Below are 13,061 nucleotides of genomic sequence, written 5' to 3'. Positions count from 1 at the left end.
AAATAATGTTTTCACTGGACACTGTTAAGACTGATAAATTATTTTGTCAAGTAGTAGTTTCAAAAACCAAATTGACGTGTAAACACTTCAAGATTCCTTCTAAAACCACCATGTTTTTTTTTTCTTTAGAACAAATTTATTACTTATTAAAATAAAATAATTTAGCAGCCTTCATTTTCAGGTCATTGGATATGACAGATCTCACCAATTTCTTTATCTTACTCGTGTCACCATCTTTTGTTTCAATATATTCCCATGTGGTCAAATATATATAATTATCTTTTAGCCTCGTCAAATTTGTTAGCCAGATCTCAACCAATTTCTTTATCTTACTCCTGTCATCATCTTTTGTTTCAATATATTTCTATGTGGTCGAATATATATAATTATCTTTTAGCATCGTCAAATTTGTTAGCTTTGACCATATAATTTTGTTTTTTATTATATTTAAATTTGTATTGGAGTTATAATTAAATTTGAATCGTCGTATTCGGAGGTAACACTCCTAATAGTATTTTTTCCATATTCTAATTCAAATTTTGTGACCTCTTAGTAAGAGTAAAACTATCCTATGACTGTACTACAACCAACCTATGTTGATGCTTTGACTATATAGTTATTTTTAAATGAATGTCCATATTTGCACTATATATGATCTAGAGCATGTTTAGATTCCAATTGTTAATTAACGGGGTCCAACATTGTTTTCCCAACTAGCGTTTACTTGATTGGCGGTATATGTATTTCTCAGTAATTTCATGGAAGATCATACGTTCATATCATAAAAATCAATTTTCCTAAAATGTGAAATTTGAAAATAAAATTTATCACTATATATACTACATGTAAAATAACATGATAGCATAAAAAGTTGTCTACGCACCATATTACTTTAAACTCTTCTTGTATGTAAATTGAAAGTTTGCAAGACGGTGTATATGGCAAAATTTTTGAACACCATATGAAGGCGTTTGTACATAAAAAATTATAGTTGAAAAGAAAGTTAGAAAATTAATATTTGAAAGTTGAATTTGTGTTTGAACAGAAAGTTAACTTGAAAAAACAAAAAAAAAAGTATATACGTTGTGAGTACATTTCACTTTAAAATTTCGTTAAAGCAGGTTCATTAAATATCAATAATGTGATTCACTTTTATTTTTAATTCGTTTAAAAAAAATGATATATTTTTATATTAAATAACGATTTACCTTTAATATAATGATTTATAGATCCACAAACATGTAAACTCTCATAAGTTTTAAAAGTCTTTTCTTAAAAAAACTCTTTGTCAAGTCAAAGTATATCATATGAATTGAAACACAGCGCAAAGGAGATTAAACCACGCCGACACCATTGATTAGTTCAAGCAATTATAATAGGTTGTCAATGCGGGCTGTCTCTTTGTTTATTTTTTTTAAAAAAAAATTGTTTGCGCAAGGACTACGAAACTTAGCAACGTCACACATTCTACCGTGTAGTACAGAGCACGTATGGGCCAGTCAATAGCTAGTTGCATAATGCAACAAAACTTTGTGACCAAAAGTCAGGCCATGGTGGCTTAGCTTTGTGAGTTGTGAGGACTAAGGAATACTTCCAAATTTAGGCAAAGATGTCTTATTACTCATGTCACATCACGATTAAGAAATTTCCCTCTTCTTTCCGTCAACAAGAGGCACTAAGAAACTTCACATAAAAAGTTTTATGTAAATATCAAAAGGAATAATATATAGGGGACCAAATTTTGAAAGGGGCTTAAGCATCAAACACATTGATGGAATCTAAATGGTTCATACTTTTCTTATTGTCTTTCTACTGTTTTATACAGAAGATTAGTTCTGCTACGACAAATGTAATCAATACTAATCAGTTCGTAATAGATGGTGAAACTATTGTTTCATCTGGTGGAACGTTTGAGCTGGGATTTTTCAGCCCGAATGGTTCCACAACGCGATATATTGGGATATGGTACAAGCAAATTCTACCTTATGTGCAAACCATTGTATGGGTTGCAAACAGAGAGAAACCACTCACCAATACATCTTCAGTCGTTTTGAAGGTCAACAAGCCGGGAATACTTGCTCTTCTTGATGAAAAAAATGAAACTATATGGTCCACGAACACCTCACGATCAGTCCAGAATCCAGTTGCAGTGCTGTTGGATTCTGGTAATCTTGTTGTGAAAGATGCAAATGATGACAATCCAGAAAATTTCCTATGGCAGAGTTTCAATTTTCCAACGGATACTCTCTTGCCTGATATGAAACTCGGAAAGAATTTTAAGAGTGGTGTTGAAGCATACCTTTTAGCATGGAAGAACGATAACGATCCAACTCCAGGGGAATACACTCTCCTCATTGATCCTACTGGATATCCACAAGGCGTCATTAGACGTGGAGCAAGGGTATCAGCTCGAGCAGGACCATGGAATGGTTTACGGTGGAGTGGAGCACCTGCACCACTACAAACACAAAGCAGCATATATACATTTCAATTTGTTTTCAATGAAGAGGAGGTTTACTATAGTTTTTCTCTCATTAACAACTCGGTGTTAACAAGGCTAGTCCTGACTAACAATGGTTATATACAACGTTTGACGTGGGTGGATAGGACAAAGAGTTGGCATCTTTACCTCAATATTCCTCTGGATACTTGTGATACATATAGCTTATGTGGTGCCTATGGAAGCTGTGTCATAGATAGTTCTCCTGTTTGTGGATGTTTGGACAAGTTTGAACCTAAATATCAACAAAATTGGCAAACGGGAGATTGGTCACAAGGGTGTGTAAGGAAGACATCTATCGATTGCAACAAGGAACATGGATTTGTAAAATATTCTGGAATCAAGTTGCCAGATACTAACAACTCTTGGTACAATAAGACCATGACACTCGAAGGATGTAGGCAAGTATGCTCAACAAACTGTTCTTGCATAGCATATTCGAGCCTAGATATAAGCAATGGAGATAAAGGTTGCTTGTTTTGGTCTGGTGAGTTGATTGATATCAGAGAGCTCTCTGGAAGAGGTCAAGACATTTACATACGAATGGATTCTTCAGACCTAGGTAAGGACTCATGTTAAAGAAATTTTTAGTGATGTGTTTTTAAAGTTGAATATATGTAGACCATATTATATATGCAAAAGTAGTGTCCTATATCAATTCGAAGAAGCTAATTAAGAAAATGGTTGTAGTTTCTCAGGCAAGTTCAAACAGAAATAAGACAGGGATACTCGCGGTGAGTTTCTCAGTTTTGGTGGCAATGATTCTGCTAGGCCTGATTCTGTTTATGTACATACGTAAAAAGAGGAAACTAAAACTCAAAGAGGATTTTGAGTTGCCACAGTTTCAACTGTCGATAATAACAAGAGCCACAGATAACTTTTCGGTCAACAATCAGATTGGAGAAGGTGGATATGGACCTGTTTATAAGGTATAAACTCAAAAAAAAAAAAATGGAATAGTGACCAGGCGTCTTTGTAAAATCTATTTCCTTATTCTGATATACTTTTTTCCATTTCAAGGGAGTACTCGAAGAGGGACAAGAAATTGCTGTGAAGAGACTATCAAGGACTTCCATGCAAGGAATTGATGAATTCAAGAACGAAGTTACCTATATTGCCAAGCTTCAGCATAGAAATCTTGTGAGACTTTTAGGCTGCTGCATTCAAGGGGAAGAAAAGATGTTGATCTACGAATACATGCCTAATAAAAGCCTGGACTCATACATATTTGGTTTGGATTTCTAACCTACTATTAAAAAGCAAAAATGAGTAATGAACCATGCTTTCCAAAAAAAACTGCTAACAATAAAGCTTTTTCCTTTCCTTTTTTTGTAGATCAAACAAAGAAAAAGTTACTTGATTGGTCAAGGCGTTTCGACATTATTAATGGAATTGCTCGTGGCTTATTGTATCTCCATCAGGATTCTAGACTACGTATTATCCATAGAGACCTTAAAGCAAGCAATGTTTTGTTAGATACAGAAATGAATCCAAAGATATCAGACTTTGGCATGGCTCGAAGTGTTGCAGGAAACGACATGGGAGCAAAAACATGCCATGTCGTTGGGACACAGTAAGAATCGATTATACAAAAGTACTCTCATATTAAGTCCCCCTTGTTAAATTCTCTTCTTTTTTTTTTGGAACAGCGGTTACATGTCCCCTGAATATGCAGTAGATGGCATCTTCTCGGTAAAATCAGATGTGTTTAGCTTTGGCGTATTGGTGTTAGAGATAGTGAGTGGCAAGAGAAATAGAGGATTCGTCCATCAAAATCACAACCTTAACCTTCTCGGTCACGTAAGCACTCTATCTATACATTGTCTATATTACCTATAGAATATTTGTCATGATGTTAAATTACTTAAACAGGCATGGAAGCTTTACAAGGAAGATAGATCCTTGGAACTAATTGATGAGAAGATAGCTGAATCTTGCCATATTTCTCAAGTTTTAAGGTCAATTCAAGTGGGACTATTATGTGTTCAACAATGTCCTGAAGATAGACCAAACATGTCTTCTGTGGTTCAAATGCTAGGTAATGAGAGTTTATTGGCAGAAGCTAAAGAACCAGGATTTTTCATGGAAAGAACAGTACATGATTCAGATAACTCAGGAATGCAAACAGGAAGTTCAAATAATGAAATGACAATGACAATGTTAGATCCTCGATAGAAATTGATCTTTCCACGATAAAGTGAAATATCAATTATTTTTTGATGACGACATTGAAGCGCTCGAGCATCACCTCAGGGATTATTAAGCGTGCCTTTTGAGTATTTAGAAAAATGGTTCATAAATCATAATTGACATGCTATTATAAGCAGTTATGCGATCTTGACTCTTTTTTTGCATTTGTTGTGAGATATACAACTGGATTTTCATTTGTATCTTATCTTAGAAAGAAATGTAAATTCTAGTAAGCAAAATTATATAGCCTATCATAATATATAAAATCAAATCAAATCAAATCAAAATGACAGATGAATGAGCTCTCGCTCTCGAATATCTGCATGGAAGAGTCCAATTTGTCGTTGAAATTAAAGGTCACAAACTTTGGATTTCCGCTGGCTGAATTGGTTCGGGTGTTTCAAATATCAAAAACCAAACTATTTGTGTTGGATTTTTAAATTTATAAATCAAACCAAACCAATAAAAGTTGAGTTTTTCAACTCTGGGTTTTTTGGATTTTCGGGCTTTTTCGGTAAAATATTCATACAAACATATAATTTACTTCTAATTCAAATATATCTTTAGTCCTATCAAAATGCAACTATTTAAGTTATTTCTTAAGAAAATAACACAAATTATGAGATGATTAATGACACTAAAATATCCAACAAAAAAATAATAATGATCAATCACGTAAAACAAATATTGCAAATTCAACAAGTCATAATGAAATTGATCATAATTTAAAAGTACTAAATTATACTAAAATAAGTTTAATAAGTATTAATTACATGACTAAATATTAAAAGAAAGTAAAATTAGATTATGTATTTTAATTATCTAAACCAATGTAAAACTAAAGAACAAATATTCAATATTATTGTCATTCTTAATGCTGAATTGATTTTCTTTTTGTATTAGTATTAATTTGATTTTCATTTAAGCTTGATTGTAACTACCAATATGTATAGACTATAATCTTTATTGGATTATTAAGAATTCTGACTTTCAAACATAAAATAAATATATTAAAAGATAAAAATTATGAAAAAAATATAATAAATATTTAAAAATTATACCAAATAAATATTTTGCGTGTAAAATAAAATTTTAAAAATTATTTATATAATGTCGTGTTGTTTTGTTTTCGGGTTATTTTTTTTTAGTTGAACCAAACCAACCCTAATATAGTCAAATTTTATTTTCCAATATCAAACCAAACTACTGATCAAGTGTTTTTTATTTGACTCATTTCGTAATTTAATTCGATTTTTTTATTTGATTTTGTATTTCCCTACCACTGAGTAAAAAGATGAAGATTGGAAAAAGAAAAAATGACAGAAATCCTACTTTTAAGTTTTCTTATTACCATTATCCCCTATTAGTTTTACAAATTCCCAAAATCCCTCATTTTCAAGCATCATATTAATGTAGTAACGCATCAGATTAGTGTATCTCGGACATTAGATTAATGTATTTCGCGCATCAGATTAATGTATTTCGCTTATTAGATTAATGTATCTTGCGTATCAGATTAGTCTATCATGTATAAAATGTACATCAAATTAGTGTATCATGTATAAAATCTAATGTATCTTACTTAACGATTAATGTATCTCGTACATCAGATTAGTCTATCATGTATAAAATGTACACAAATTAGTATAGCATGTATAAAATCTAATGTATCTTACTTAACGATTAATGTATCTCGCGCATCAAATTAATGTATCAATACTTAAATTATTATATTAATTAGAGAAACTTCTCTAATTATAAACTTATATGGGACAAATGATAATTTGGCTTAAAGCGCTTAGAGAAAAGGTCATAAGCCCATATTGACCGTGCACGGCCTTTCATATCCAGCTCGGCCCATAATGAGGGACAGTAAACTAATCGGGTATGAATAGACAAGAAGGTGATTTGAATCCAACCCGGCCCATAGTTAGATTCGAAAGTACTCGCTTTTGGTTTTAGTCCAATTTTTTAAAAAATAAACGCCTTTTTATTTGTAACTTTTTAAATTTTTTTAGCATATTTAAAACCATAAATTAAATATCATTTTAATACATTTAAATATATTTTCATTTAAAATCACGAGATTAATAAGTCTTTTTTTTACTCTTTTATATAATGTTTCCTCTCTTGGGTTTGATCGCACAAAATTCATTTTTGTATTACAATAAATAGATCTTTTCGGTTCAAGTTATATTGTCACATAGATATCATAAATTTTTTTTTATGTATTTGTTAAGAAAAATCAGGTTAACACTGTATTGAAGACATAATTAAGTCTATTTTAAAATGTTATTTTTAACCATTTAAGACAATAGTACCAACAATTATTTATATACTTACAGGTACAATTACAAAAATGGATACTTTTTCAACAAATTATTAAAATAAAGAACAGCCTTTTTTTCAGGTCATTGGATAGGACAAATATTAAGCTTTTTTTTTTTTGGAATAATGCTCAAGTAAATACTCAACCTATGCCCGAAATCTCAGAGACACACTTATATTATACTAAGGTCCTATTACCCCTGAACTTATTTTATTAATAATTTTTTACCTCTTTTTAGCTTACGTGACACTATCTTGTGGCCCAATGATGGTTGACTTTTTTTTTCGAACTAGTGCCACGTAGGCTAAAAAGGGATAGAAAATTACATATAAAATAAGTTCTTAGTATAGTATAAGTGTGTCTCTGGAATTTCGGACATAGGTTGAGGAAGTACTTGGGTATTTTCCCCTTTTTTTTAATCTTAGTGAGTGTCACCATCTTTTGTTTAAATAATCAGTGTCAATTTTAGACATTTGTTTTCTAGAATATATTAGATATGTTGATGTAACTTGAATATATATTTTATTTAGGTAATCGTCGTTTGGTTGTTGTCATTGCCAAGGAAATTAAAGACCTTAATCACGGATATTATTTTTGGTAATTATTATCGTCATCAAGTACTGTTGACAGATTGTGATTTCAGTCTGATAATTAATTTTAATTATTTTTTTTGTTAATTAAATTGGGGAAATTTTGGTTGTTTGTTTGAGGCTTTTTCTGTGTAGTTCTTTCTTGCTGAGGATATTCTTTTCTGACTTTACAGAAACTTAGGCGCTTATAAGTTTGTTAGTTTAAAATTTTAAAAAAAGTTAATGCAATTGCTACCTTGTGTATTTTTAAATGTGAAATTATTTATCTTTATTTATTTGTCTTTCTTGGCCCCATATTTAGCTTAATTTTTTCAGTATTTACCAACCATTATAAAAGAAGCATTTTTTCTATCGATTCTTTTTTTTCCCTCAAATTCTTTGTAGAACTATTTCCTCTATCACTAATTATTAGGGATAGTCCAATTTATTTTATTTTTTTATAGTTGTCGCTAATTATTTGTCCATTTTGACAAATTAAAAAAAGACAATATTTATCTATTATACCCTTAATTAATTATTTCAAAAAAAAAAGATAGAACTTTTTGAAAATCATAATTTTTTAATTCATCCACTTCAAATTAATAGGGGTAATATAGTAAACTCACTTTGTCAATAATTATTTTCTTAAATAAGTGTTTTTATTCAAAAATAGATAAATAATTAAGGAGAGGGCGAATATTAATTACTCCCTCCAATCATTTTTACCATAAATGAAGTGTATATTTGATCATGATATTTGTCTTAATGGATGAATAGTCGTCTTTATAATAGGTTGTAATTTAGAACTATGTGTAGTTAATACGAAGGTAAAATAAAAAAGAGAAATTGCTTTTTTTTCTGGTGAATAAATAAAAGTGAAAATTTATTTTCAGTATATCGTAAAAGCGAGTGGAAAATGGAACGAAAAGTTTCTATAAACTTGCGGCTCAAAAAAAAACACAAAATTCTGTTTAGATTTTATTAATTATGTCAACGGAGTTTTAACAAACCACGACCTTAGCTTACCAAACAAAAGTATCGATGAGGAACAAAAGTCAAGAGCTAAAAGATTATATATCAAAGTCAAAAGTATAGCATGAACTGTAATCAACTTTCTTTTTATGTGTTAATTGTCAGTCTGAAATGATAAACTATGTTATAGTAATTAAGTTCTTAGTTAGAATTTCTCAAAGTCTTTAGTGTGACGATATCGTGAATTGATAAAACTAATCATTATTGCATAAAAGATTGGTAGCATTGAATACTATATTTTTAGAAATTATGAAGTCATGCCTATGTTTAAATATAGTGTATTTGTTACGTATAAATTTATATTCAGCTAAAAAAGTAGTGAATAATTAACTAATTAGAAGTGTATCATGACAATAGATTTTTTTAGTGGTTATATTTTTCATCATAAAAATATTTTGTGCGGTAATAGTTAATGTTATTGTATTCAAATTTTTTTGAAAGTCTTTAACGATAGTTATTTATAATATTGGCATTTAGTAGTCATATTTATTTTTGTTGCTAAATATGATATAGTGACAATTATATTATTACCGTATAAATTATCGCTAAAATCTTTTATTTTTGATAGTGTGTGTACGGTGTTCCTTTCTAATATCTGAATTTTGATACGAAGTAATCACACACTTCAACATGCCACTATCTTAATAACAAAATCGAACATATCTTTTAACAAATTTTGCATATAATATAAGTGGACAAAGTACACATGAAAAATCTTGATTTAACTTTTTCCTCGAGGGAATTGAGTTAGATTGGACAATTCTATACGTTCATTGCAAATTATTTCTGAAAAAATGGATAAATCAACAGAATTCTTAAGGGTGGAATCATGTTTGAAATATAATCGATCTCATATGGTTAAAGAATGACAAAAGTCTTACATCGGTGGTTAATGAGACGAGTGGACTCTTTATAAGGCTTGGACAATCCTCCTCCATTTGAGCTAGCTTTTAAGATGTAAGTTAGGCCTAAGACCTAATTTTGCATGGTATCAGAGCAGGACTCTACATCAGTGGTTAATGAGATGAGTGGACTCTTTATAAGACTTAGGCATCCTCCTCCCTTTGAGCTAGCTTTTGGCGTGTGAGTTATGTTTAAGACCTAATTTTACACATATATTTTTAGACATTAAAGAATCTTATCAAATAGTATTAATATTGAAACATGCACTTGCACACTAAAAACCAGCAAGTTGTGTCCAAAGAGGCCAGAACTTGTTGCAACAGGAATATTTTATTATCTCGAAATATGTGAGTTGTGACTAATATCTCCTCTGAGCATTCACAAATAAGGTGAAACATATGTATATATGAATATGACTCTGAAAAATCAATCAAAAGAAACAAGAAAATCAAGAAAGCTAGCTCTAAAAAACTATACCTAATCAAGTCACTTAAAAGGTAATTATACGTAACTACATTGATTAATAACCTAGAATAATTGTAACTAACATATATAACATGTTACATCAATACTGATAGTATAAGAATTTATTTATACGTATATCATTTAATTAGTTAACATTACTATTAGTGCATTAAAACTCATAATATTAAAATATCCCTAACTCAGATCAATAAACTTCAAGGAATTAAAAAAGATGTAGTAATAATAAAATCGAAAAAATAAAAGAGAGATGCTAAGATATATTAATGAACAAGTTTATTAGGGTTCTCCAACCTAAAAAATCATCCATCCCTCTCCCTTCACAACAAAAATTTACAATATAATAAAATGTACGTACAATAATATTATTATTGTTCCCTGGGGTATCTTAGTTCATCATCAAGTGTACCTTCTTGAAGTATAACACCTTGTTGAAAATTACCTCCATCAACAATAGGAGGAAAAGGAAGCACATAAGGATTCATCGATTCCCAGTCTAAATTTCCTCCAGAAGTAGACGCTGATTTATCGATAAATACATTATCCTCGTATAAAAATTCAAGACCATCTAATTTTTGTTGATGATTATTTATCATATGCTCAAATTCAGCTGTAAAATTGCTAGCTTCCCCATCCATGTTGTATAGAGGCGCGGTACTCATGTTGTTGAAGACATTGTCTATTGGAGACGAAGAGATTAAATTGATATGATTTTGATACATTAGTTGCATCGATGAATTATCGATAGGATGTTGAGAATTTGGTGACACAACATTTGTCAATTGGTCATTTTCTGAGAATTTACCTCCAAGCTTGATTAATAACTTTCTGATGGATGTATGGTCATTATTTGAGAATTGTATTGGTTGTTGCATGATGAGAGGCTCAGGCCAACAAGGGTTTTGGTTCATGTTGTTGATGCTATTAGAAATTGATGAGATGGAGTTGATTTCTTTTCCTTTTCTTGATCCTTGCTTTTGACGTTGTTTCCCAAATAACTTCTTCTTTAGCTTAGTATTCCAGTAGTTTTTTATGTCGTTATCAGTTCTTCCAGGGAGTTGAGCTGCAATTATTGACCACCTGACATAATATTCCTTATACAATTTAGTAATAAAGCTAGATGTAACGAACGAGGTTCAATTGAATTTCTTTCGTCTGAACATTATAGTACGCAAAATAGGGTACAATCAAATTAAATATGTTTGTGTATATACACAAAAAAAAGAAAACACCTATTGGTATAATAAGGAAAGCTTTCAAAAATTATTTTAGGTCACAAATTCAAGTGTCAACCGTACGTAATATTCCTATATTTTCTGAATCTTTTAAAAAAAATTCTGATTCCGTTTCTACTCTACTCTGATTCTGATATTAATAACTAGCTAGTATTTCTAGTAAGAGAGAAGAAAAAGTTATTAGTGAGAAGAGGAGGATAAAGAACATAATTTGAAGAGATTAATTAAGGGACTTAAATTAATTACCTGCTTCCAATACTTATGTAGAGGCTGCAAATGATCCTATCTTCTTCTTCTGAAAATCCTCCATGCTTGATGTTTGGCCGCAAATAATTTAACCATCTAAGCCTACAACTCTTTCCACATCTCTTAAGACCTAAAATTTTCACAAAAACAACATGATTAATACTATTAATCATGGTATATATGCATAAGAAGACACAATCAGTAACAACTATGACCCTTGGTTCACACTGACCATCTCATCAGTCACACACTTCAACGTGGTATTAGAGCAAACAGAAGCCCTGAAATCGTATCTCATCTATAACTAAAAAGAATTTAGATGTGCTTGAATGAGGGAGCGTGTTGAGTATACGAGTAAAGAACAAAAGTATTTTTCTCTCTAATAGCTTACGTTTTTAGATGAGATGGTCACATACTTCTAACTCACACAACATCGTATAGGGAAAAAAAAGGAAGGTGGAGTGGAGGGGGAATTATTTGAACTTTTCATACCAATTTTTTGAGGCAAAGCAATCCAGTTTCCCCCAGTTCCATTTTGCTCAATATATGACTTCAACTTAGCATCTTCTTCAGGTGACCATGGCCCTCTCTTGACATTATTTTTGTCACAACAAGGAGCTCTCCCCATTTCTTGATATTTTCACTAACAATATTGTTTTAATTAACCTAATTATATCCCCTTCTTCTTCTTCTTGTTGAGTGTTGTTTACTTTAATTTGTGTCTAGAGAGAGAGAGAGAGGAAAGAGAAAGGGGAATAATAATAGAGAGATTAATTATATAATTATAAAATAGAGAGGATAAACATGTTTTAAGGAGCAGTCAGAAAAGTTGAGTATGGCTAGATAGAAGATGATTAATGCCAGAAGAGAAAACAAGGGTTTTTTCTTCTTGTCTTTCTCTAAGTCGAATCATTAAATATACACTAGACTTTTTTTAAAGAAAAAAACTTGAAAGTTTATGTCTTGTACCTAAAAGAAAGTTGGAACTGTATGTCTAATAAATTTAAAATCTAATTTATAAGACTATAAGTACCGTCCATTTCAAAATCATTGACATATGTATTGTTGCAAAGTCTACAAATAATAGGCGAGCTAATGATACATACATATTTTATCTCTATCGAGAAATCATATTAGCTCAGTTAGTTATTTCGTGAGTTTTCACTTTTATTGCTGAGAGTTTGATTCCTTATGTTCTACTTCTCAATTTCCCGTTTCAATAAAAAGATATACATTTATTAACCTTCAAAAATGTTTATCACGTGTTGGGTTGATGAAAGTACAGCATCATCATGTCATTTAAAAATTTAAGTTATTGAAAAGAGTGCTTTAATTATATTTTCAACATGTCCCTCACGCGTAATTTTGATTATATGTAATACGTGGTTTAGTCCACACCTAATTAGTTCCTTTTTCATTTTGTTTACTAAGTACTTATTAAATTTCCTTCAAACAGTAAACAATAGTATTGAAGTAATTAGGACGCAATCATTGAGAAATCATGAAATTACAACTTCCTAGAAAGTACATATTAGCTAAGGCTATAAACAACGAAGTCAAATTGATGTCCGATT

At 30.6% G+C, this 13,061-nt stretch overlaps 2 protein-coding genes across 2 annotated transcripts; one reads left to right on the top strand and one right to left on the bottom strand.

Annotated features, from left to right (window-relative positions):
* Positions 1–373: 373 nt before the first annotated feature.
* LOC101251977 (G-type lectin S-receptor-like serine/threonine-protein kinase At4g27290) lies at positions 374–4,977 on the top strand. The gene is made up of 6 exons (XM_010321972.4): positions 374–3,062; positions 3,191–3,429; positions 3,521–3,731; positions 3,836–4,073; positions 4,150–4,300; positions 4,373–4,977. Exons 1-6 carry the CDS (start codon positions 1,772–1,774, stop codon positions 4,673–4,675), a joined length of 2,433 nt encoding a protein of 810 aa, XP_010320274.1. The 5' UTR covers positions 374–1,771; the 3' UTR covers positions 4,676–4,977.
* Positions 4,978–10,246: 5,269 nt separating this feature from the next.
* Positions 10,247–12,513, bottom strand: LOC101251673 (transcription factor RAX3-like). Its single transcript, XM_004238506.5, has 3 exons — positions 11,980–12,513; positions 11,488–11,617; positions 10,247–11,086 (listed from the first exon to the last, which is right to left on the bottom strand). Exons 1-3 carry the CDS (start codon positions 12,113–12,115, stop codon positions 10,375–10,377), a joined length of 978 nt encoding a protein of 325 aa, XP_004238554.1. The 5' UTR covers positions 12,116–12,513; the 3' UTR covers positions 10,247–10,374.
* Between the last annotated feature and the right edge of the window lie 548 nt (positions 12,514–13,061).

The sequence above is a fragment of the Solanum lycopersicum genome, chromosome 4 (genome assembly GCF_036512215.1).
Source record: "Solanum lycopersicum chromosome 4, SLM_r2.1".
NCBI classification, from domain to species: domain Eukaryota; kingdom Viridiplantae; phylum Streptophyta; class Magnoliopsida; order Solanales; family Solanaceae; genus Solanum; species Solanum lycopersicum.
The sequence above is the reverse complement of the archived record's forward strand: the minus strand, read 5'-3'. Positions and strand labels throughout refer to the sequence as shown.

Excerpts from the sequence above, each read along its gene's own strand:
- LOC101251977 (XM_010321972.4), top strand. The coding sequence starts at position 1,772 with ATGGAATCTAAATGGTTCATACTTTTCTTATTGTCTTTCTACTGTTTT. Across the intron at positions 3,430-3,520 it reads GATATGGACCTGTTTATAAG|GGAGTACTCGAAGAGGGACA; the intron begins GTATAAACTCAA and ends TTCCATTTCAAG. Across the intron at positions 4,301-4,372 it reads ACCTTAACCTTCTCGGTCAC|GCATGGAAGCTTTACAAGGA; the intron begins GTAAGCACTCTA and ends TTACTTAAACAG.
- LOC101251673 (XM_004238506.5), bottom strand. The coding sequence starts at position 12,115 with ATGGGGAGAGCTCCTTGTTGTGACAAAAATAATGTCAAGAGAGGGCCA. Across the intron at positions 11,618-11,979 it reads TGCTTTGCCTCAAAAAATTG|GTCTTAAGAGATGTGGAAAG; the intron begins GTATGAAAAGTT and ends TGAAAATTTTAG. Across the intron at positions 11,087-11,487 it reads TACATAAGTATTGGAAGCAG|GTGGTCAATAATTGCAGCTC; the intron begins GTAATTAATTTA and ends ATATTATGTCAG.